The sequence below is a fragment of the Andrena cerasifolii genome, chromosome 10 (assembly GCF_050908995.1).
Source record: "Andrena cerasifolii isolate SP2316 chromosome 10, iyAndCera1_principal, whole genome shotgun sequence".
NCBI classification, from domain to species: Eukaryota; Metazoa; Arthropoda; class Insecta; order Hymenoptera; family Andrenidae; genus Andrena; species Andrena cerasifolii.
The window spans coordinates 1,243,583-1,267,939 of record NC_135127.1 but is presented as its reverse complement, the minus strand read 5'-3'; the positions used below and the strand labels follow the sequence as shown (position 1 = coordinate 1,267,939).

General features: G+C 39.4%; 1 protein-coding gene across 21 annotated transcripts in view; it reads left to right on the top strand.

Annotated features, from left to right (window-relative positions):
* Nucleotides 1-24,357, top strand: part of LOC143373925 (uncharacterized) — a 476,822-nt gene that overhangs the window by 406,851 nt on the left and 45,614 nt on the right. For 18 of the 21 annotated variants that reach the window (XR_013086560.1, XR_013086561.1, XM_076821632.1 and 15 more), the window contains 9 exons: nucleotides 7,931-8,019; nucleotides 12,363-12,489; nucleotides 13,111-13,199; nucleotides 19,967-20,056; nucleotides 20,129-20,173; nucleotides 20,524-20,550; nucleotides 20,656-20,691; nucleotides 20,814-20,918; nucleotides 24,096-24,140. Coding sequence is in view for 18 of the 21 variants with exons in the window: in XM_076821632.1 (XP_076677747.1) it covers nucleotides 7,931-8,019; nucleotides 12,363-12,489; nucleotides 13,111-13,199; nucleotides 19,967-20,056; nucleotides 20,129-20,173; nucleotides 20,524-20,550; nucleotides 20,656-20,691; nucleotides 20,814-20,918; nucleotides 24,096-24,140 (653 nt within the window). In the remaining 3 variants the exon portion in view is untranslated. Of the gene's footprint in view, nucleotides 1-7,930; nucleotides 8,020-12,362; nucleotides 12,490-13,110; nucleotides 13,200-19,966; nucleotides 20,057-20,128; nucleotides 20,174-20,523; nucleotides 20,551-20,655; nucleotides 20,692-20,813; nucleotides 20,919-24,095; nucleotides 24,166-24,357 lie in introns of all 21 variants that reach the window. The other 3 variants (XR_013086562.1, XM_076821647.1, XM_076821644.1) reach the window with 2 other exon arrangements.

Genomic DNA, 24,357 nt, shown 5'->3' with positions numbered 1-24,357 from the left:
CCCATCTTCGGGTAGTTGCCCACTAACCGCAGGATTGCCTTCATCATTGGTCATTACTTCGAGAGAAATGTAATTTGGGGTCTCGTTTCTCCAATAGTGCATCGGTCTCCATTTATACTCTATATCCTAGTAAATCTGGTTGAAAGGTCCAGTTTGTTTATATATTCCCCAAGGAGATGCAACAGATTCCCCGTTCGCACAGTGGCATACACACGCTGAAACATGTTGCGACGCAGGCAGCGACTCTCAGGTTTCATTAAGCTGACATCAGGTTCAGGTCGCCTTCACATTACTGATTCCTGGCAGTTTGTGATCTGATACTAACGCTGAAACCCGTTTTTAAAAATGTCTGATTATATTCCAATACCAGTGTTATTATCAATGATAGGGGGTATATTATTTGTAGAAAATAAAAAATTGAAGACCAAAAAGAAATGGAAAACGAGATGGTTAATTGAGAGAATTTTTTTCTAATTGTGCGTTATTAAAAGAACTAAAAGGAAAGAAACTGAGTAATTATAAAAATTATTTACGTATAGATGATTATGCTTTCCGGCATTTATTAAATAAAATTCGCCAACGGATTGACAAAACAAAATAGATTGATGAGGGATGCGGTTAGTGCAGAAGAAAGACTTTCTGCAGCACTAATATTTTTAGTCACAGGAAGTTGTTTTGCAGATTTAAAATTTAATACTGCAATTTCTCCCCAATTACTGAGTAAAATCATATTTATTTTATAAATGTTAATAAATTCTCCCCAAAAATCTTTGTCAGTTTCCATTTTAAATGCAATCGGCACAAATAATCTATGATCGGTATCGATGCCACGCTCTACACCAGAAGTGCACAGTGCATACGGAGCCGTTCGGACCTCTGCGTTTCTGGGACCCGGATCAGAACCGAGCGCTGTGGTTAGCGACGTAATAGTTCGGTCCCAGAACCTAAGGAGGTCTTCGGTTCTGGACCGAGCGGCCTGATTTAGACAATCGCAACTTTTTCTAATTGTTTAAACAATTGATAAAACTTTTATGATTTGATAGATCTAATTAAAGGAAGTAACTTTTGTCTTGAAACTCTTTTTCAATCTCTTACAGATTGCGTGTTACAAAATAAAATCGAAAAATAGCCGAATCTTCAGGGGTTAATTTCAACCCCTTTGTGACTTTGGGCAGCAAAAAAAAATGCGTTGTAATCAGTAGGAAATCCCCTACATATCCACAAAGATTCAGAATGTTTGAATTTTCGGGTTAGGGATCTTCCCTTGTAAGATAGCCTTGCGTTACTGTGGCTAATCTTGAAATAAAAATAACGTAACCCTTTTGTATTCTAATATAAATTCGGTCTAAAATGCAACTGACGGGATTGCAGCCAGAGATACGATTCCAAAGCTTCGATACAATCGTATATAATAAGACGCTTAAGGTGGATGTTTGTTGTTCCAGAGACTTTTTCAGATCTTGCATGAAGTTTCCTCGGCACCCAAAGATGCCGTAAAAAATTCAAAACCTAAAAAATTCGATAATGACTAGTACCTGTGGCCTAAAACAGGTATTATGTACAATGTAGTAGCCGCTACTGCATTGTACATAGGCCCGCACGCGGGTCGAGCTTGAGCTCGAGCTGAAAGACGAAGCGACCGAGCGGCCTGATGAAGAGAGAAAGCATGATACTTTGACAAAGTATCATGCTTTCTCTCTTTCGTAGCCGATGGTAACTTTGTGTCGACTCTTTCGTTCTTTTTCGCTCGGTCACGAGTTCTCTGACTCTTGCTCTCGACCGAAGGATTCCAAGAAGTGGTGGAGATACAAACACGCACTCAACCAGTGTTCACGCGGTGACGTCAACCCAATCAACGCCAAGATGGGAAACGAAACGGCGCCACCGTCGAGTCAAGCCAAGCTAGCCATGCCAGCCAACCCATAGACATATATAGACGGAGCAGAAGCTGGGACTATTGGCGAGGGTAACGGTAGGCTTGGAGGGGAAAAGGCAGAGGTCAGATACAGGCACGTCGGGTTAGCTTCGGAAGCATTCGGCATGCATATCCACTGCGTTACCCGATTTTCCTGTATCGTTCCCCTTACCGCGAATCTTACATCCCCCTCAGCTTACGCTCCGTCTATATATGTCATTGAGCCAACCAGCGTCGCCGGGGAATCGGTTGTCGACGCTGGTTGGCTGCGGCCTCACTTGGCTTGACTAGTTGACTTGGCTTGGCGCTAGCGCCGTTTGGTTTCCCATCTTGGCGTTGATTGGTTTGACGTCACCGCGTCATCGCGCGCATCCGTTCCCCCTCTCTACGATGGGAGTCCGGACTCCGGTAGGGTATTTCCCGTGAACACTGCGCTTAACGCAGTCGAAATGCGCCCTTTAATTGGGCTCTCATGGAGGCAAACGAAACAGCGCTGTTGTAAGAGTGAATATGCTCCACAAATTTCTTTGATTCGGGGCCTCTGTCACGCATTAGTTGTTGTAGTAATATCGAGAATTATTTCTTTTCTGGGAGGGATCTCAGATATCGCCGGGCAGTGAGTCTGGGTACGTATGTGACCTGAGGCCCCTCGAAATGCCCTTGAGGAGACCAATAAGACAGATACCCTCCTGGTACGCCAAAATTGTAAAATTTCCTATTTCGCAGCAAAAATTGTTTCCAGGGGAGTGTCCAACAAAAATTGTGGTGATCTTAGGCGTCTTATTATATAGGATAGTAATGCCTAGCGAAGACAGGCTAAAAAACTAGTGGTATTATAAATTTGGACTGTGTGTAAGCATGGCGATCTATTGAGTCGATTCACTTTTAGTTCAGATTTGGTCCATGAATTATTCTAAGTTCCACCGTATATGTATAGACTGAGTCACTTAACATTACCACCACCAAAATTTTATGGTAAAAAGAAATGTCTACGGAAGAAATTATTTTGTTCGCGGAAGAGTGTAAGGGAGAAAAATATGATGATTGACAGATTATTTTCTTCAGGGTCATATTTTTTTAGAATCTAGAAATTATGGATGTATTTTTAAATGGAACTACTTATTATTTGGTGTAAGACATTGCAGCTACAATCAAAATGATTTCAATGACTTATACCATGACTTACACCTTCAATTGACTTTGAATTCGAAAATATGAATTCTCAGACCCTAATGTTCCAATGTGATAACTCAGAAGGGAGCATTCAGGTTCTGGGGATTAATAACATTCTTCCTTAATTACCAATACTGTAGCAACTCTACTAGTATTTAAGTTCAGAGTAACAACACTGAATGTCTGTCGTAAAAGTACGTATAGACCGGTCAACAATCGCCGAATACATGCATTCAGCGGATTAGCAACATCTCTGTGGGATACAGCAACTTTCGCTTTGCTCCAAACGGTCTTATAGAAATCGTGTGATTTGGGCGCGAACCCCGTGCATAGCACGATTGGCACCTGATCATTATTAGGTTGGCATTATTACCAAATTAATAAGCATGTTGATTTTTCCAAAGTCGTCAAGGAACATATAGTTTGTTCCCACAGACTCAGCAATGTTTCCTATTCGAAACGGAAAACCTGGATACAGGCAACATAGTTTCGTGTTATGTCGCTAGACACTTGGGCGATGTTGCTCTGTCACCGCCAGCTTATTATCCAGTTCGGCCAACAATGTTGACAACTTGTGCCCGAGCGATTGTTGCCCGGTCTAACGAGGTTTAGGCCGGTTACGCACTATCGACCAGTCACCGGCGACCAGGTCGACGAGAGACCAGAAATCAGGCAACCAAACGAGTCGACCAGACTGGGGCGACTCGGTAGCTGTCAGTTTCGTATCAACTTTGTTCTAATTATGAAGTGCATTAAACCAAATTAAAAAAAGAAGAGTCAACATTGCATGCATTCTTCATTGTAAGAAGGCCGTAAAACGGGAACGTTTACTGGCTTTTTCTTCTCACTGTTTTTTTAATGTCACGATTGGGGTATTCATTCCATGGCAACTCCCAAATTGCCTTTCGAGATTCAATTTTCAAAGGAAATTTCTGTGTACCGAGACACAGTTTGTTGCTTGCACGTGTCTGGTCGCCAACAAAGGACAATGTTAAGTCCCAGAGGAGATTACTGACCTACGAACGTGCAGCGATTTCTATTCACCACTGGGAAGATCTCGTCAAGACGAATCGATTGATACCATTTTTAAGTTCAAAATCATATGGGATCACATCGAAAAATAGTCTCAAATTTCGAGATTTTGCGGTTCTGAACAAAAGAAACCGGTAGTAAAATGCAAACTGGTCCGAAGGACCTCGGCTAGGCACCTGAGGAAAAACCGAGGGATGTAAGCGATACTCTAGCTAGCAGGCTGGGGCGATAAATATACCTCATGACCTTCATTTCAGGACCGTGTTGAGCCTGCGTTTGCCCCATGGGTCCCTTGCCTAATAAAATCGATACCCAGGATAAAAAAGGGGTATCGCCCAGTATAAAATCGCCAATGGATTAGTAGACCATAAGGCAAACGCAGACCCAACACGTCCCTGAAATGAAGATCATGAGGCACATTTGCCACCCCAGCCTGCTAGAGTATCGCTTACATCCCTTGGTTTTTCCTCAGGTGCCCACCCGAGGTCCTTCAGGTCAGTTGGGATTTTCCTACCGGTTTCCTTTGTTCAAAACCGCAAAATCTTGGATTTTGAGGCCATTTTTCGAGGTGGTCCCATCTGATTTCGAAGTTTAAAATGGTATCAATCGATTCATCTTGCCGCGATCTTTCCAATAGTGTACAGCAATCGCGGCACGCTCGTAGGTCAGTAATCCCCTCTGGGAGTTAACATTGTCCTTACTCATCGTCTGAACGCGTCCATTAGAATCTAGGCACCTCGTTGGTCGCCGCGACCACTTGGTCTCTCGTTGCCGACGAATCGGTGATCGCCACAACTCCGGGCGCAAGAACTCATAGACATATTCCCGTGTACATACCTCGTGATCGTCGGCGACTGGTCGACATAATGGTACGTACTCGAGCAATGAATTAAATGTTTAGCTTAAAAACACAATAAAGCTATTAATTCTGGCGCAGAAATATTTCAGCTGATATAAACGTAAAGGAGGGTGGTAGAAAATGACGAAAATGGTTCTTCCGATATCTAAAATTTTAAGGGCACCAGAGAGCATGCTCGGATAATTCTATAGGTTCTAAAGAATTATAAAAGCATAATTATTTGCGGGAAGTATGATGGAATAGTTGTAAAGAATAGGACGAAAAATTGGAAGTTGTTGATTTCAAATGATCATAACTTCAAAACGAATTTATGAAATTAAAAAAAAAAAGAACCTTATTTTTGTAGATAAAATTCGACATGTTTATTCTGCGTAAAAAGGCAACGTGAACTAATGATGCAGATATTCAGAAAGATGTGTTTATAACTATATTATAGCATACTTGTGAATCAGAACGTAATGTGTTGAACGCGAATAGGAATTGTTATGTTTCGTTCTCCTCTTCTTTAGATCGTTTTACAGTAAAATAATCGTTGATAAGGTTTGCGGAAGAATGTGTAGAAGGCTTATGTGGAGCAAACCCGGAGACCGATAATATCGTTACTACATGAGAGAAACAACCCCTAATACGTTCGACAGAGTATGTCCAATAATATTGAAACAAGTCCACTTTTATAATATTTCATAGTGCAACTGTGTTTTAAGTAGAATACTTTTGACGGAATCCAGAACAATGTGTTATTTACGATAATTGATGGGCCAACAGCTTGTTGGTATTTGATGCTTAAAGTCACCAAATTGATATAAGTGATCAACATAATATCTCAGAACTTGATTTACTTGATAATAAAATCCAGATGCCTATAAACTGAGATCAGTAACACTTAATTGCGAAAAATTCTACTGTTGCAACTTTAATGCGACGAAATTGTGATCGGCTTACATTCAAGTATGCGTTAGGAACTAATTCTGATAGATGGTTATCCTTAGTTGAATATTCGAGTATCAAGTAATGAAGATAGAGTTATCTTATCGTGTTAAACATAAGACTTCCTGCAAGAGCTCTTCCACGTCAAAACGAATAGGTGAAAAATTTAGTTTCACCGATTCTCTTAAAAATTACAGCATTTGTCGATAACCTTGCAAAAACAAAGTATACTGAATTTCAACGGCCTATGTCAAATAGTTTCGAAATATTTAATGTTAAAGTTTCGAAAATTGAAACAAAATCGGCTGACGCGTCATCACTTAAACTGTAATATCTCGGTCATTTTTACAGATAATGCCACCGTCTTGGGTTCATCTTAAAGCTGAAGGAATGCTTTCTCAAACCGTATATAGAATATTTTATTTATTGTTAATAAACTTAACAGTAATCGATGTCAAAGTTTCAAATCGCGATTTGATGTCGTTCTCACCCACGGTCCGACTTGAAAAAAATACTATTCGCTTCGTTAAGTCTTCAACTAATAAATACCTTTTTAAAAAAAAGTGGAGATTTGGGGAACAGTTAAAAAAAAAATAAAACTTACGATAGTGCACACCGCTTGGAACTGCACGGATCATCCCATGGTCAGTCCGCGCGCACGCGCAGAGTAAGGAGCGATGGGGCCGCAGTGTTGGAGGGGGAAACACCTACAGGACCGGTGGTTACGTGTGCATGAACTGCGCCTGCGTCAGTCAGTGGTAATGTGTGCGTGACTGACGCAGGCGCAGCTCATGCACACGTAACCACCACTCCTGTAGGTGTTTCCTCCTCCATTCACTGCGGCCCCATCGCTCCTAACTCAGCGCACGCGTCTTCAAAACAATAGCCTAGCGTAGGAAAGTATTTATATACGATGGGTTAAAACAAATTTTTCTTTCAGTGTTTTCGGTATTCCCGAGAAAAATAGTAGGAATATCTGCTCACCATATAAAAGATTAGCAATAGTAGGTAGCCGACCCAGACCTTCAGCTTTAAAATGAACCCAAGACGGTGGCACCATCTTTAAAAATGAACGAGATATTACAGTTTAAGTGATGACGCGTCAGCCGATTTTGTTTGAATTTTCGAAACTTTAACATTTATTATTTCGAAAACCATTTGACACAGGCCGTTGAAATTCAGTATACTTTGTTTTTGCAAGGTTATCGGCAAATGCTGTAATTTTAAAGAGAATCGGTGAAACTAAATTTTTCGCCTATTCGTTTTGACGTGGAATAACTTGTAGAAGGGGCTATCATCGTTTGAGACGTAAACATTTCGAACCGACGACTCGCGAATGTAATATCTGTTATTAACAACTATGTTATAGGAATACTATCTGAAGAAAAGAACGAAATATAACGATTCTTCGCTGCATTCAATACATTACGCTCTAATTTACAAATAATCTATAGCATAATTAGGTGTAAACACATGTTCCTGAATACCCGTATCATTAAGTTATCGCTTTCCATAGTTGTTAATTAATCTTTCTACGCTGCCGTTTTAAGTACAATAGACGTACGACTTTTATCTACAAAATACCGTTCAATTTGTTACATTTCATGAACTCGTTTCAAAGTTCTGATCATTTAAATCGATAAATTGTAATTGTCGCCCTATGCGAAGTCTTCTTTATCTTCTTTTCTTACAATTATTTCCCCGAATTTCCCGTATATAATTATATTTTTATAATTCCTCGAGACCTATAGAATTATCCGTTGTTAAAATTTTAGAATTCGGAAGAACCATAAATTTGGCCATTTTCTATCACCCTTTTTTTACATTAAATGTACCTGTTCGGGTTTAGATTGAGCAAATAATTGTCTGTTTCAAATCGCGCGAAGCATTGCGAGAAAAGGGAGTCTCGATAAAAATTATTACGTTCCGCGGCTATACATGCGTGATTTCATGCGAGAGCGAGAGTGTGCGCGAACGAATGAGTGTCATGTTTTATTTTATGCACGTGATGTACACGCACACAGGGCCCCAGGGCGAGAAGGGGGAGCTGGGTCCATCGGGACCACCCGGGATGTCGGGAGAGAAGGGTGCCCGGGGAAAGCAAGGGAAGAGGGTAAGCTTCAGCGAGGTCCTCTGACGATCGACCATCGACCAAATCAACCGTACAACCCATTCCGTCCTGACAACCGACCAGCTTTCCCTCGAAACTCATTGTGAAAAAAGAAAAAAAAATTCGTCCTGTCGTATGTCATGTGTCCCGGTTCCCTCTCCTCTTCAGTTCATGTTTAGGAACCTTTTCCAGAGATCTTTTTAAATTTAAATTCCTCTGTGATGCGTAATGCACGATAGAAGCATTTTAATGTTTTTTGGGGACAACAAGACGCATGCACCTGGCTGCACGATTAGTATAGAAATTTTTTTAGCGTACCGATGATCGTCGTTCGACAATCAGTGCCCACCATTATTTTTCCTCTTTGATCCCCGTGTGTACTATACAAATAGATTTCGTTTTACATTTACCATGGACCCTAACAGGATGGTCCTAATACTTTCTTCTTAACCAGTTTTTATGTCTCGTGTTTTTAGACATTAACTTTTCTAATTTCGCTCAAGTTTTTAAACTGTTATTTATTTAAATTCCCCCCTATTTGAGAGCATCGTAAAATAGTTTTGTTTCTCAAGAGTCACCTTTATTAGTAGGTTTCAAGACTAAAAGCGATATAATGCTCGAAATCGTGATGCAAACCCGTTCACGATAGCTCCTAGAATGACTTGACTATTAATCGCGTGTTAAGGCACTTGCATGCAAATCACGAAGAAGCACATGCATGATTTTATCACACATGCATGCGAGCATGCGACACGCATGTTAAAACACGATCACCTGCTTCTTTTCATTTAGTGAACTAGAACAAGTAGCCGTTAAATTGCATTGTCGTATCGGTGAAGTGAATGGAGATTGTTCTTTCCGTATTCAAGGTAGATACGATCTAAGAAATTTGAAAATTTTCCAGTTTAACACCCAAGAATACAGGCAGAAAAATAACGTAAAATTCTTTATAAGTCACACAAGGGTGATCTACAGTTGCGTTAAATCTGTTGTAAAAAGTAGCGAAGAGCAGTTCCGTGAAATAAGATTAACGATATTATAAAGGCCAGTAATATAATTCGCGAGGGGATCGTTGTATGCCGTTTGAAAACGAAAAGAATATTCTCCACGATTCTGATATTATCATCTTAAAGCTGATGAATATGTATAACGACGATTGTAATCGTCGAGAGAAAAAAAACGTTGGTGGCAGCAAATACACGTATAAAAATTGATATACGAGGCTTTACCCGGTGTAGTTATTGCTAGAGGTACCAATTTTATGTCACAGAAGAGACGCGCGGTAATTAAAGGTGTTCCTAGCAGAAGAGGTAAAATATAACTTTTTTTCTGGCGGATGCAGCTAAATTACATATCTGCGCACTAAACCGCGGCTTAACAGCTACTCGAATTTCCACCATTTAATGTGCCCTTACCTTAAGGTCTAACCGTAAGTATAATCGCAGATCTAACGAACAATCGGTTCTCGAGGACATTTGCAAACAATTACAGTCAGATGGAACGTCTTCGTCGTTGCATCAGAAACGAACAGCCGCCCTTTAAATCGTTAATTAAGTCAACGTGTTCGGGGTGCCATTGGCAGATGCCGCTGACAAAACTGCCGCGTACTCTCGTTTAAGGTGTGAATAATCTAGCGAATGAAGGAAAATCGAGGCTCAAAGAAAATCAAGTTGGTTGTACGTATAATCATCAACATCTACGGGACTGTTCCGAGAAACTGAAGGGACCGTGTGCAAAATATGCCCTTGATTTGCTAGCGTGAGAATTCTAGCAACTTGTGAGTTTCTCGGCTAGGCGGTCTAAAGGCAAAGCCACTTCTCTAGCAAGAAAAAGTAAACAACCTTCGGTTCGAGCTGAACTCTTTTTGCTTTTTATGAATACACAGTTGTTCGAATCTCCTCGAGCATTGGGGTTCTTGATACGATAATAATTTCACTCGTCACAAATTTTACTTGCGCAGGCTTGTAAAGTCAACATTTAGTAAGTTTGCACCGCCCTGTATAATGCCTCTATTTAGTTTCTATGTTGCAGAGTCGAAATAATTCAGCTACAGTATTTCCTCGTTAGCGGCTCGCTGGTCGGGACCGACGTTGAGCCCATATCGTGTACAGAGCCCTGATTCCGAGTGTTCGTTATCCGCTTCTTTCTGGCCGAAGTGGAGGGGGGAGCGAGACGGAGCGCTGCGTGCGCGGCGAGCGTGCGCGATGGTCGCAAGCGCTTACCGTGAGCCGGGCCTGCGTCACGATTTTGCGAAGCGGTTTTCGTGCTCCCGGTAAGCGCTCGCGACCATCGCGCACGCAAAGGACGGAGTGTCAGGCGTCCGAATGACGGAGCGAGACAAAACATCAACGCGTCGTCTGTCTCGTACCGTCCTCGCTCGCTGTCGTTCCATCTCGCTCTCGCCTTCGCCGGACAAGAGTGAGACAGAAGTGGTGGGGATAGCGAAAGGTCCGTATCGTGTACACCAAACCGAGCCCGTAACGAGGAAATACTGTAACTATATCTGTACGTATCCTAATAACAATTGCGTTATCCTAGTCATAATGAGAGAGCGAAATATTGAAAATTTGGGACAAGGAAAAGTGAGAGAAGGGAAAAGGGATGGGGAGGGAGGGAGGGAGGGTGGGTAGGAGGGGGAGAGAGAGAGAGCGAGAGAGAGAGAGCGAGAGAGAGAGAGAGAGGAGGGGGGAGAGAATGGCCGCTTATTTTAGTCAGTAGTAATTGGCGTAGTGTACGTAGCTTGTGTAACTAATTTGTGTTTAATGTAGCAAGTAACACCACATTACTTCTTCCCTGTGTGTCGGTTCAAATCATTAATAACTAATAACTACTACTCCTGGCTTTGAGGCTCTCGCAACTTTATCGACCGGTGATCGATGCAACCCTGCGATTGTCGCGTAAGTATCAAACAGCCCCTCAGAAAGTATGTAGCTTTACCGTCGATTCATCTTTGTACCATTTACATAGGTACTGTTATACGCCGCTAATTTACGCGTAATACCAGTCTCTCTTGTCAATGTTTTTGTCTCCTTCTGATTTGTTCTTTTCTTTTCTTCTTCCTCTTGATCGTTGCACGGCGAATCTGCATCAAGTAACGTAACCGACTCTTTTTGTTCGAATAAACATTAAACGTTCTCCCATACATTTGATGATATAAAGTTGTTCATTGTACAAAGCTAAGGCAAAGACGAGCATTCTAAGCTAGTCGATAATGAACGGAATAACAATATTAAACGATACGACCGCTATCTTCAGTGCACAGTGTTGAATGCACAAATTGGTTTGCACGGGAACCAAGTCGGACGGGATATCGAAGGACAGTAGAGTTATTAATAACGATTATTGTAACGCAATAGTAGAGTAAAATCGCGACCGCAGTGTGCATATTCGAAGTACAATCAGCAAACGCGCGTAGAGAGAAGGAGAGGGAAGGAGAAACGGAAAATCTGATAGCTTCCAGTTTCTACTAAACTTGATCCCACTAATAGTTGCTCCCGTTGTCGTCAATTGCATGCGACGCTAGTAGTAGTTTCGACCGTGTTGTCGATTAAAGGCCCATTTATGCACTACCGTGTCACCGTGTCCGAGCGTTAATATTTATATAGAACCGAGGGCCGAGCACCGCCCGGGATGTATCCGGGACAAACGTGCCAGTCAGCTTCACGTCAGACGTTACAGGTAGTATCCGCAACAAATTGCCGTTTCCAACTGAAGACTTGGCTATAAAGCAATATTATACAAAAAAACAAGTGTTAATGTATTTCGCGTGTGACAAGTCGTAGAGAGAACTGTACTTTCTCACACATTCGGTCAGTTTCTCGCCATTCGCTTTGAATAACGCGACTATGCACTGTGCAGTCTTGACTTCGACTGTTCATCCTTACAAAAATCAGGGTCATCCCTTACAAATATTCAGGGTTGCGGACCGGGAGGCCGAAGAAATAAAATATCGGGGGCTACAAATTGTGACCGGGGCGCGGCCGGGAGATGGATAAATGGACCTTTAACGTTAATTATTGTGTATAGATATCGTGTTTTAATTGTAGAGTAACGAAATCGAGCGATTTTGGCAGACCTTGACGCTCAGTTCCATTTACACGCGTTGCGTGTACATTTTTATACAACGCTAGCTGTAACACATAAAGTACCTATAAGAACTTGCCAAACTCGGTCAGAGATCGAAGGTAGTGTCCGATAAAACAAATCCTTTCCTTCCGCCCGTCCTTCCCAAAGAAAAACAAAAGCAATTAAATATCTTCGCCGTAAAAGGAAGAATGTTTGAAAAAAAAAGATTAAATAAAGACGGAGGACCTGGTTGGACCTGACCTTACAGTGTTGCATTATAGGGTTTCAAGGGTGAGAGCGGTGTGGCATTGATGAGAGGCCCACCCGGTCTACTGGGCCCAAAGGGTGAACCCGGTGAACGGGGTTACCGAGGCGAAAAAGGCACCATAGGAGACACGGGCTCACCAGGTAGATTTTTACGAGCCATTCTTCTGCACAATTCAAGAGAGAAAAAGAAAAAGTGGATGACGATGAACGATCTTTTGCCTCCTCAGCGTTATAAGCAACGATCACTTTCTTCTACGTCTTTCCTAACACGATGGGTTTTTTACTCGTATACATATGTAAACTGTTTATGCCCAGACAGGGGCGCTCTATCCTACGCTTTTAAAAACTATTGCAGTTTCCTTCTAATTTAACCAAATTTTAATTCTAAGTTTCCTATAATCATATGATCGAGTGTGTATGGAAGCTTTTGTCAACTTCGTATCTTATTCCAGATAAATTTCAAACCTTGCTCAACGCAACGCGAATTCGCTGTATCTTAGAAAAAAAAATTGCTTAACGATGTCTCCGTTCTGTTTTTTGTCCGCTCGAATTCACCGCCGTGTTTGCGTTTAACGGTGGAACATGTTTATGGAATGAATGAACGAGAGTGGGGACGAGTAAATGAGGTAGCGAAAAAGAAGATTGGGAGGGGGGCGGAGTAACAATCAACTCGGCTGTCTATGCGCCAGTAAAAACCATTCATTGCATAAATGAGGCGAGGATTCATTGCTTATTTTTACAAGTGGCAATTCCTACTTTCAGGATCACAAGGAGAACAAGGACTCCCCGGATTACCGGGATTAAACGGAACGGACGGCGAGCCTGGTATTCAAGGTCCACCGGGATTGCCAGTGAGTAAAAACTATTTATAAATAAATCTGATGAAAAGAAGCCTATCAATTCTACATCGCTTTCCAGTGACATGTTATGATATATTTAAGGTACTCGGCAATTTCCTATACAGGATGTTTAGCGCAACTGGGACGGGCTGTATCTTTATAAAGGTCCGAGATACGAGAAAGTGTCGCAAGGCAGACATAAATGCTGTTAGGTGCTCCGTATTCCTTTGTTACTTTTACTCACTACTTATTGTGTATTCGCACAACTGGAAAGAGCAATTATTGCACATCTTTCCTAAAACGTAACCCCACACTTTTGATTGCAATCATTAATGCAGTTCTCCATTCCCTACAAACAAAAGTACCACTTTTACTAATGTCTGATAATTAGGGTAAACGATACAATAGTTGACCACTTACTTCAGTTTAGGTAAACGCTATGGAATAAGCAACTTGAATTTTATAAATCAAATTTTGTTACACCAGGCGGAAAGAAAAGTATCGAAGATGACTATAACACCAAAGAAACTTTGAAGAAATCAATAGTTTCGATGTTATGCTATTATAAAGAAACAAAACTCAAAAGTATAGTTATTGACCGGTCTAGATACAGTTGTTGACCACTTACTGAATATAAAAGAAAATGGCATTATTTGATAATGCGTTATAGTTATAATAGTATTGGAATAATAGAATTGGAAACTTATGAATACAAACTATGCAGAGACGGACAATTGTGCATGACATTCACGCCAAGACGGTAACTCAACAAGTGCAGTCACAAGACGCGCGCGTGCGCCGCGCAGGCATAAGCCGAAGGGCCCCGACAGCCCACACGACAGACGCACAGGACCAGAGACACCCGAAGTTCTCCCTAAGGAAACGCGGCCATACACGCCGCATCGTAAACGATCGGTCACTCGCCAATAGGCATATTTTTTACTGTAAAATCATTTTTATTAAAACCATCTGTCAATATACCAAAATCAAAGGCATACTATCTTGTGGCAGGGTGAGTTATATGTGCACCCTTCACGACGTACGCCGTGCACTTTGCCGCGGTCACATTGGCTTCTCATTCGCTTTTTTTTTATTTTTAGATTTCTCTCTCACCTGCTCTTTCTTTTCTTCTTCTTCTCTTTGCATCTCTTAGCCTCTTTCTTTTTCTTCTTTTGCTTTTCCTTTTTTTTCTTTCGCCAAGCGCCTTTGACCTACAAATATACCCGAAACCTTATAAAAGCGGGGCACATTGCCTCGTGCCTCCAAAGATCTAAATCAATTTTCATCGCGGTCTTTCAGCACGAAAATTACGAGTGGTCGATAACTGTATTACTGTGCATTCGTCGAACCAGTTATTGAACACCCCCCGAAACACAGCATAATCACGTTCAACTCGACTGAACGTATGACGAATGTTAACATTGGGCCCCTGTCATCTATTGTGATCAATGGCATTCGCTGCAAACAAGATTGAACAATGATTATACAGTCATTAAACAAGTCGCCGCTCTAAAGATGCCCGCTAAGCCCTTACCTTCTTTGAGAGTTGAAAGTACACGTTTTCCTTTCCGACGATCTCACGGAATGCTTGTAGGGGAGACCGGGGCTAAAAGTTACAGGGGTAAGTTTTTCCGACGGCTCTATCTTCAAAATAAAAAGAGCGTTGTACTTTAAATTATTTTTTCCGTGTGAGTTGATCACGCCACTCTGTCGCCCACTTTAATAGCGTCCGCGACAGCGAATCGTGTGGTTGTAAGCAAGGACCTATTAGTCGCGTACCAGACAAGTAAAAATTGTTCTATCATTATTTTTTGGTCTATATCAATTATTTAACGTTGATATTATTGACTGATTCGTTCTTATGGACCAAATGACATTTAACCCTTAACTGGTATCCTGGGGTCGCTCGTGACCCCAAGCACCCAAAGTTCGATATACAATTTTCGGTTGTCTAAGTTGGTAAACAGAATTTCGAATTAATTTTATAATAATAGTTTAACTTTCTACGCTTCTATTATTTTCTACATTACCTAAGATGAAAATATTCATAGTGGTTGCTCTAGTGTCGAATTTACAAATTTCTGTGCCCTTTTTTATTTGGGGTCTGCCACGATCCCAGTATACCAGTCACGTTTGTCAAAAACAGTATACCAGTTAGGGGTTAAGAACATGGTGTAATAGTGTTTATCGTTTGAATATATGTATAAGCAGAATAGTCTTTGAAATTGCTACATGCGTCGGTAGGGGCTAGTTGTTACCGTGACTTGGGGCACGCTGTTACCGTGACAACTTGCCCCACTGCAAATGTATAAATTGTTTCTGCTGTGCTTTATGATGCGAACATATGAATGAAAGGCGGAAAGGGACACGACTTCGATCGAAGTTATGCGTAAAGATAAATAAAAACCGTCGGTAGAGAATTCAATATCTGCCACATGATCCTATCGAGATTTATTAAAATACTACAAATCTCAATAAGTAGGTACCTACGTACAGTTGAATGTAAGACTGATTAGTAGATTATAGTTTTTATACCAAAGATAATGTTTATGGTTATTATATCGTTTTGCTTTTCTTTTAAATATAATACAGTTTTGTTGGTACGAACTTTCATAAATAAACATTATCAATAAAATTCTGTTTTATTTCATTAGAAAATGAAATATTTCAGTAAAAGGCAACTCTTATATCTTAGTAACCACTTACCCCAATGCGATAACAACTTGCCCCATATAGGGGTAAGAAGTTCCGCTTCGATCAGCCACAAATAAATTACTTTCTATGAAAAACCTCTTACAATAAATCAAATACAAGCTTAAAATCAGAAAATATAATAAATTTAACAAGAAATTAGTCAATAGTGAAGAGAATAACTACATTATTTTCCAGTCATTTTTTTATGTTTTATCGAAATCGGAACTTTTAGCCCCGGTCTCCCCTACTGAAATCATCGACTTTTGGTTGAAACGAAAGGTAGAACTGTCTTTTCTGATCAAAGTGCATCACTGATGCGGAAGCGGGCATGTTCATCAGGCTATGGCGGCAGAAATTTGAAGTGGTCAACTACTGTACCCTGGTCAATAACTGTATCGTTTACCCAATTAGTTTAAGAAACATTTTAACACTTTGAGTGGCATTGACGCGGTTTCACGCCGAAAGCGTGTTATCAGGTTGATATTTTCTCAACTCGAAAGGATTACCTCTCGAATGTTTGCATTGAAAAAAATACCGAGATCAGAATTCTCTTTGTATTTTACAGACTTAGCGATTCTTCGAACGTGCAAAAGTCGAGCCTCCGAAGTAGCGATCTATATAGTAATCAAAATTTTAAATTCTATAATCGTTATTAGATCTTGAAACTATCGCCAATGGACTGACGAGATTCTCCCCATGAAGATGAGTTTAAACTCGACCTCATTCGGTCTATTTTTAATCATAAATGAGGTATAATTGGTCTACGAATTAATTTCGAAAGGATTCGAATTGCGTATATATGTTTTACTTAAGTAATGTTAAATTTAGAATTACCCATTATAATTTACATTAAGGGGTCATTTTGGTTAGACAGTTTGAAAAAATCGATTTTTTTAAACATTTTTCGAAAGTACATATTCTCAAGAAATTTAGTGTTAAATTTTCATTGAAAAATTCCAATTATTTTAGCTTTTACATAGTCATTTTCTAGGGAGCGCAGAGGCTGGGCCTCTATAGATGAAAACTTTGAACGCGTTTTTCTCGAAACGTTAATTTTTCATATGGTGCAGGTGAAATCTCAAAATCTATCGAACCGATTGCTTTCTAAATTGAACTGCTTATTCTACACACCTATGCCTCTGTCCGGTACTACAACCAAGTATTTCTGTTGAGTCTAACGTACTATTAAAATCGAAAATAGCACAGAAAACACAGCCGAAAGACATTGATTCTTGTATTTTGCCCGCCATTTTGTTAATTTTAAAGATAAATCATTTATTCTAGTTCGGGCCATGGCGAAAGTCATACTGACCAAAAATCTGTCTGTATTTTTCGATTCAGATAAGTCCAACTGCTGAAATCACCTGCACGAGCGAGGCGTGAATTTTTAAACATGCCATCAAAATCGCCTGCAAAACCATTTTAAAAGCAATAATTTCATTACCTTTATATTTTTTATTTATTGTAGAAATGTAGTTTAATCAATAGAAAAAAGTTTTATTCCATTACTATAATTCCTGTCTTCGCAATAAATTCCTGAAAATCGCTGAATTTATCGGCGCGCTAACCAGAATGACCCCTTAATACGAACCTTGATTAATATATTTTTAGTTAGTTCCATCTACCAAAGAAATGCTAAAAAAAAATGCTAGAACAATGGAGCAAGATAATGTATAATAGATTAAATTTTATAATAAAATCGCAAGAATGTTACAAGAATATTAGCTTATTGTAGATAATCACGTTTATACAAATTAAATACTGAACTTGGGCGAGTATTGGACGGATGATAATAATGCTTTTTTAAAGAAACTATAAAATTCTTCAATAGAATGCACCCGAGACAACCGACCGTCTTTTAACTTCGGAGCTCGCAACAGTATATTAATCAAGGTTTATGTGCGATAATGTAAATTAGAATTGCGTATTCTCATTTTGAAGTGGAGTTCATATGCAAAATATGTGACAGTAGACGGATACTTTTGTGAGTAACTGTATCTAATTAAAATAGCCCGAATAATGCCACGTTTGGACTCATTTTTTGGAGGGCGATACTCTCATGACGATTTAATAGACAATATACATAGAAAATTAAATTTTCATTTTTAAACTTTTCCGGTAAAAGCAGACTTGTAGGGGAATTTTTTTAAAACCTTGCGCCACTCAAGGTGCTAAAGTTTTTCACATATATTTACTCATATCTCTGAAATTATTAGCAATTTCCTATAACTTGTCTACAAATTTTTTTTTGACATACCTAGCTGCCGCAATTGGAGTCGTTTTCAATTAAGGATGTATCGAACGTACAATATTAGACAAAATTATATGAAACTTGAAATACTCGAATATCTTCGTGTTACGCCTAGTAAATCTAGATGTAAGGAACTCGAACGACAGTTGGAGTCTTATTTTTACTCCTAGCAAGGTATTTTTCACTTTACAAATGCTTTCTCAACCATTATTTGCTAAACTTTTGGCAGTGAAAATGCCCTGAATTCACAATTCTCTCAAGTTACAATTTATTTCTTTAAAACGGTGTAGTGAAAACAATTGAAATTTGGCAGATATTTTCATCTACCCGTATACTACATGTAAAAAAAAATTGAAAACATTGGCACTATTTCTTCGACATTTTTTCAGCCGTTTTATCTGTAAAGGTCGCCTCTTTCCATAAGAGTACGTGTAAAATCAGTGATAATTAAAATCGTTATAGCTCAGCAATCATTTAGAGAATTCGTTTAAAAATTTTGGAGCACATCAGGAAGATTAGAAAGAACAATCTCACAAATTTTCATCAACTTGGTACCATTTTGAAGATAGGTCCAATACACCCTTAAACTTACAATGAGACGAGAAAATCCAATAGAATTGTAATTTATATAAACGCAGCCATAGCGTTAACCGAAATGAATCATGAACATATAATTTTAATAAATGGTAGCCTTGTACAGAAAATGTTGATGATTTTTCATACATTTTTCGTCTTCTGGAGGTAATAAAATTTATTATTACAAATATCTACTTAATTCTGGTAGGGCGATAGGCAGGTGTCTACTTTATATGTGTGTACAAGTTGAAGTTCATCGGTTAATTCCTTGAGATAGGTACATCATGTGCAATTTAGTTTGTGTTGTATTATACCATTTTGCCCTTAATCAGGGGCGGATTTGGGATTTTCGGGAGGGAGGGCGCAGGGGCGAATCCAAAATTTTCTTGAGGGGGGGGGTAGGTCTGAGAAAGAAACCAGGGACCTTTCCCGATAATATTTTCCTGCTAAATGACAAAGTGTTTTTTTATATCAGCTTATCATATTTTCTCTCATATTGCTAAGTTAAAATAAGTATTTTGCAAATTAAAATAAGTATTTTTCCCTTGAAGGAGAGGCGCCCCCCTCTGAATCCGCTACTGCCCTTAATTCCTGTGTCAGTTAATCTTTCTCTTTCTATTGGACATTTCTATTGTTCATAGTAATATTTATTATTAACATAACAGTATTTTATGTTTCAATACTACCTACATATTATAACCCTACAAACGCCGCGTGCTACAAATCATCAACTGTTGCGTAACTCCGATATTTCACCGAATTTCGGCATGCAATTTTAGGGAGACTGTTTCGAAGCATTGGGTTTTAAGGAAATATAATTAGAAAAGTGTCGATTTGTTTACTGTCCAAATAGGAGTACATACTTAAATGTTTTGTTTCTTAATATAACCATTTTCAGGTGTTAAATTAATTGTCTCTATCGTTTTTGCAGCATTACTATCTGGCCACTTGAATTTCGTAAAGAAAAGTCGCATGCATAATTTGTAATACTTTGAAACGCAATACGTTACCTATATGTACAGAATCTTTTTCAATAATTAATTACTTTTTAATTGACTGCATAACAGTTGAAAATTGTATTCTAAAACGTAAAATTCAAAGTCTAATAAGAGAATGATCTTCATACCCACCAGTCTGATAATTTATTCTATGTATTCTGAAGTTTTCGAGCATAATTGCGAACCTTACGATTATTTTACTTTCCACCGATATTAAATCTGTTAGATATTACGTAAATTCATCGTGAACATTTGTTCAGGGCAAATCTGGACCTAAGGGTGAAAAGGGTGAATACGGTGATATTGGACCTCCAGGACTCATGGGGCCCCCAGGTTTACCTGGCCCGCCGGTACGTACATTACATAAAGTATCATTTTGGTCGATTACCGTTTATAAATTCATGCATGTTCTCGTTAAACAGGGCTATCCAGGGTTGAGAGGTGATAAAGGAGAGAAGGGCGAATCGGTGAGTCGATCTCTCAGTAATGCTTTACGTTCAACAGATGGAATATTGAACCCCTCGTGTCGGATCTCTTTCTCTCTTACTCGCATTTAACAGCAAAGGAGATATTATGTAACCTATTGTCGCGTAGGGTACCGGTCATTGAGTGTAAGGGTTGTTGAATATCCATCAATTTTCACTACCAGTGATTCTGTGCCCTCGGTCACAATGGGTGACAAGTATATTATATTTTCCGCTTTAAACATTTAAAATCGAGGGTCGAACAGAACACCCCATTTGAACGACACACATTCAACGATTTCACGATTCAATCTATTTCTTTTCATGGCGTGACATTGGATTTTCAACGGCAGAAATACAAAAAGCTCAGGCGGAGGCAGGTATGGTTCATTCACGTTTCTTTCTATAATCTTCGTTATCGAGGAGCATCTAATCTTCAATCAATGGTGGTACGAAGGGGGATTAAAGTATACATATTGTTGCAGGGAGACGGTACGTTCGAAGTGAATGCCGGCGAAGCGGTGAGTAGATACGTCGGTCGAAAGTTTCATTCTATTCACACTTTATTATATTAAACGTTACAGCATTCGAATAAATCTTTCCCAACTATTCGATGGTATATGATTAATGAAATTATTCATAGATAATGGGACCGCCGGGTCCACCTGGGCCAGCTGGAGCTCCTGGACTTCAGGGTCCACCTGGTATCAAGGGCGATCGAGGACACGATGGCGCTAAAGGCGATCCTGTCAGTAATCATCGTTTATTAAATAGTTCTTGCATTAGATAACATGTTTTACATATACGTGTTTTCTTCGCTACAAATAATTGTGCATTTAATCATGCACTTATTTATCAAAATTCCATGCAAATAGTAAGAGTGTTTAAAAATGCTTCGCAAATCATGCTTATTTGTTAGTGGATGTTGTGGCTATCCGTAAATACATTCAAGGTGTCTCAGAATAATGGCACCAGCCGAAATATGCAAATTTCATCTTGTAAAAGAAATCGAAAGTCCTTCACCAGTTTACAATCTAGGGCTTCGTTTTCGACATTGTATAGTAGGTATGCAAACAAAAATTAGGATTCACTTTCGAAGTGTGTTAAAGGGGGTAGCTTACCCTCAATAGTCCTAAAAAGGCCTTGTTTCAAACGCAAATTGTAAAGTGATAAATAACAGTAGAGAGAACGTTTTTTCTAGTTTTAATCGTTATTTTATGAGCTTTAACACAAGAAAAGAAAAGTCTAAATATATCTATGTACATAAAAGTTGTGAGTAAAAACGTAAAGGCGTGTACCCGGTGTACCGTTCGATGGCGAACATAAAATCTCGAAAACCGCTCCAACAATTGAGATGAAGATTTAATGAGAGATGCAGAAAACCATTCCCTACGACGTGTCTGGAGCAGATTTTCGAAAAAAAATAATTCAATTTTTTATGTTGAAAAATACGATTTTATCGATTTCTTGTATGAAAAATATTTTTTATCTTTTTTTTTTAGAATTTATCTGAAAAATCTGCTCCCGACACATCGTAGGGAATGGTTTTCTGCATCTCTCATAAAATTTTCATACAAATCGTTGGAGCGGTTTTCGAGATTTTATGTTCACCATCAAACGGTGCACCGCGTACACGCCTTTGCGTTTTTACTCACAACTTTTATGTACATAGAGATATTTAGACTTTTGTTTTTCTGTGTTAAAGCTCATAAAATAACGATTAAAACTAGAAAAAAACGTTCTTTCTACAGTTATTTACCACTTTACAATTTGCGTTTGAAAAAGGCCTTTTTTAGGGCTATCGAGGGTAAGCTACCCCCTTAATACCAAGAAACACATGAAAAATATGTACACTTGGAGGCATGCTCACAAACATGTATAGGTGCGTACCTCCGTTGTTTTCAATATATCAATGCATTTATTTTAATAATTCTTCACATACCAAAATCACGCATATTTACTTTCGTAATTTTTATCTTAATACGTATTAACTATTCAGTCATATAAAATTTTCAACTTTATTGAATACAATTTTCTATTGTATACAATTTCCTATAATACCCGTACGAGTATCTCGTGAAGTTATTAGTGTTTATACACAATAGGACCATATGAATATTCCTTTCGTTTTATAAAATGAGAAGAGCAGTAGAACACAATTCATTAATGACCTAGTGATTATAATAGAACTTTATATTACAAATGAATTATGTTTCACCACCACGTCACTGTTTTTAACCTGTGATTCTTAAGTATTTTTAACTCGAAAATGAAGCTCCAGATTTTATATAGTTAAAATCTCTCTCTGGTCACACGAGAGTCTACATTTGGTTGAGACAGCTACTAGGGAAAATAATGTTGAGACTAGAAATATCTATTCACATAGGCTTGCGAGAAACTTGTAACTGGTACAAGACGGTATAGATATACGAAATTGTCGAAATAACTTATAGAAGTCAAAATTCTATTGACTACCCCCCGCACACACACACACACACACTGCGGGAATCTCTTTGGAGCGAGCAACCATTAGCTATGTTCACTGCACAAGCAGAGTGCTTCTAGAGCAATGTTTCTTAAAGCAGGCGCTACCGTCCTCTTGAGGGCCATCCCCTTTGTATTATCTAAGGAGGCATTAGGCATTAAGGGAGCCGCATGGGGGCGTTAAACATAAGGATTTTCACTAAGTGTGTGTAATTATAAACGCACGTGCAGATTTTCTTATATCAATAGAATGTTTTATATCAATTATATCAATTGTAGAAGTTTTCCATCCTCATCAGTTTCAACGATTTTTAGATATGTTATCAAGATCAAGATTCTGAACAACTTTTTCCTATACATATTACCGCCGCACGACCTTCGCTTCCGAGATATTTGCGAAAAACTTCTGTTGATTTATCCCGACGCAACGCATTCCACTTTACAACTTGTCCCGGGTATTAGTATTGGTTGGGGCTAGATTAGTGCGGGGGGCGCGTAAAGCAGGATAGCGAACTGATGTGAGGTTAGAGATTTGAACCGGAAACTTGCGGATGCCTGTCAACACCCCGACTCATATCGGTTCACTGTCATGCTTTACGCGCCCGCGAGGCGCGCGCCCCCCGCGCTAATCTGGCCCCAACCAATACTAATACCCGGGACAAGTTGGAAAGTGGAATGCGTTGCGTCGGAATAAGTCAGAAGAAGTTTTTCCCAAATATCTCGGAAACGAAGGTCAGCTTCGTCATTTATTTTGTCCCGTACTGGCGCATACGCTGTCACGGACGCGTACCTACTGTGTTTCGCGAACATCTCGAAAACGAAGGTCGAGCGCGGTAACATGTGTAGGAAAAAGTTGTTCAGAATCGTGTCCCCGACAACATATCCAAAAATCATTGAAATCGGTGAGGATGGAAAACTTCTAAATAATTACCCAATAATATTCGACGCACTGCAACTTTAGAACGCTCGGAATAGTCGTAATTGTCGTAACACCATGTTGGGTTTCGCCGATGCGATCCTAAACTTTAAGAGATAATCGCGTGGAATGATTGAAATAGAACACCCTTTATATGGCAGGGGGTGGTTGGAATAATTTGGTAGAACTAAGGGGGCGGTAGCCTAAAAGTTTGAGTAAGACTGTCCTAGAATAATGACAACCAATAAAGGTCAGCATTCTTGCGCTCGATTCCCCATTCTTCGATTCCGGCAGGCGCATTAGGAGAGTATCGTCGCGAAAAGATTTTTCCATTTCATTCGGAAGGCATGCTTTGGGTTCTTCCCTTATTTTGAGACATGCTGTACGTAAGTCCACATATGTTATATAAGTAATGTAACATCAAACGCACTTTTGGCATAAAATCTTGAGAATGATGACAAAGTATATTTGTCACAACGTATAATTGTCACATTTTTACGCGTAACTTTTCCTTATACATTACAGGGAGAGAGGGGTGGCAAAGGAGAAGCTGGTCCAATGGGACTGCCCGTACGTATTTTCATCTCCAGATTAGGTTTGTAGGTTATGTAGGTTATGAAGTATTGTGAAATACTAGGAAATTGATTTGATCAAACGAGAAAAAATCAAGGAATTCGTTTATTTCCAACTTATCTTAAGCACTTAAAACAGGTGCTACTTAAAATATGCCGAATGCCGCGTATTTAGTGCACAGTGATAGCTATAATAATTGGTCTCTATTACCAAA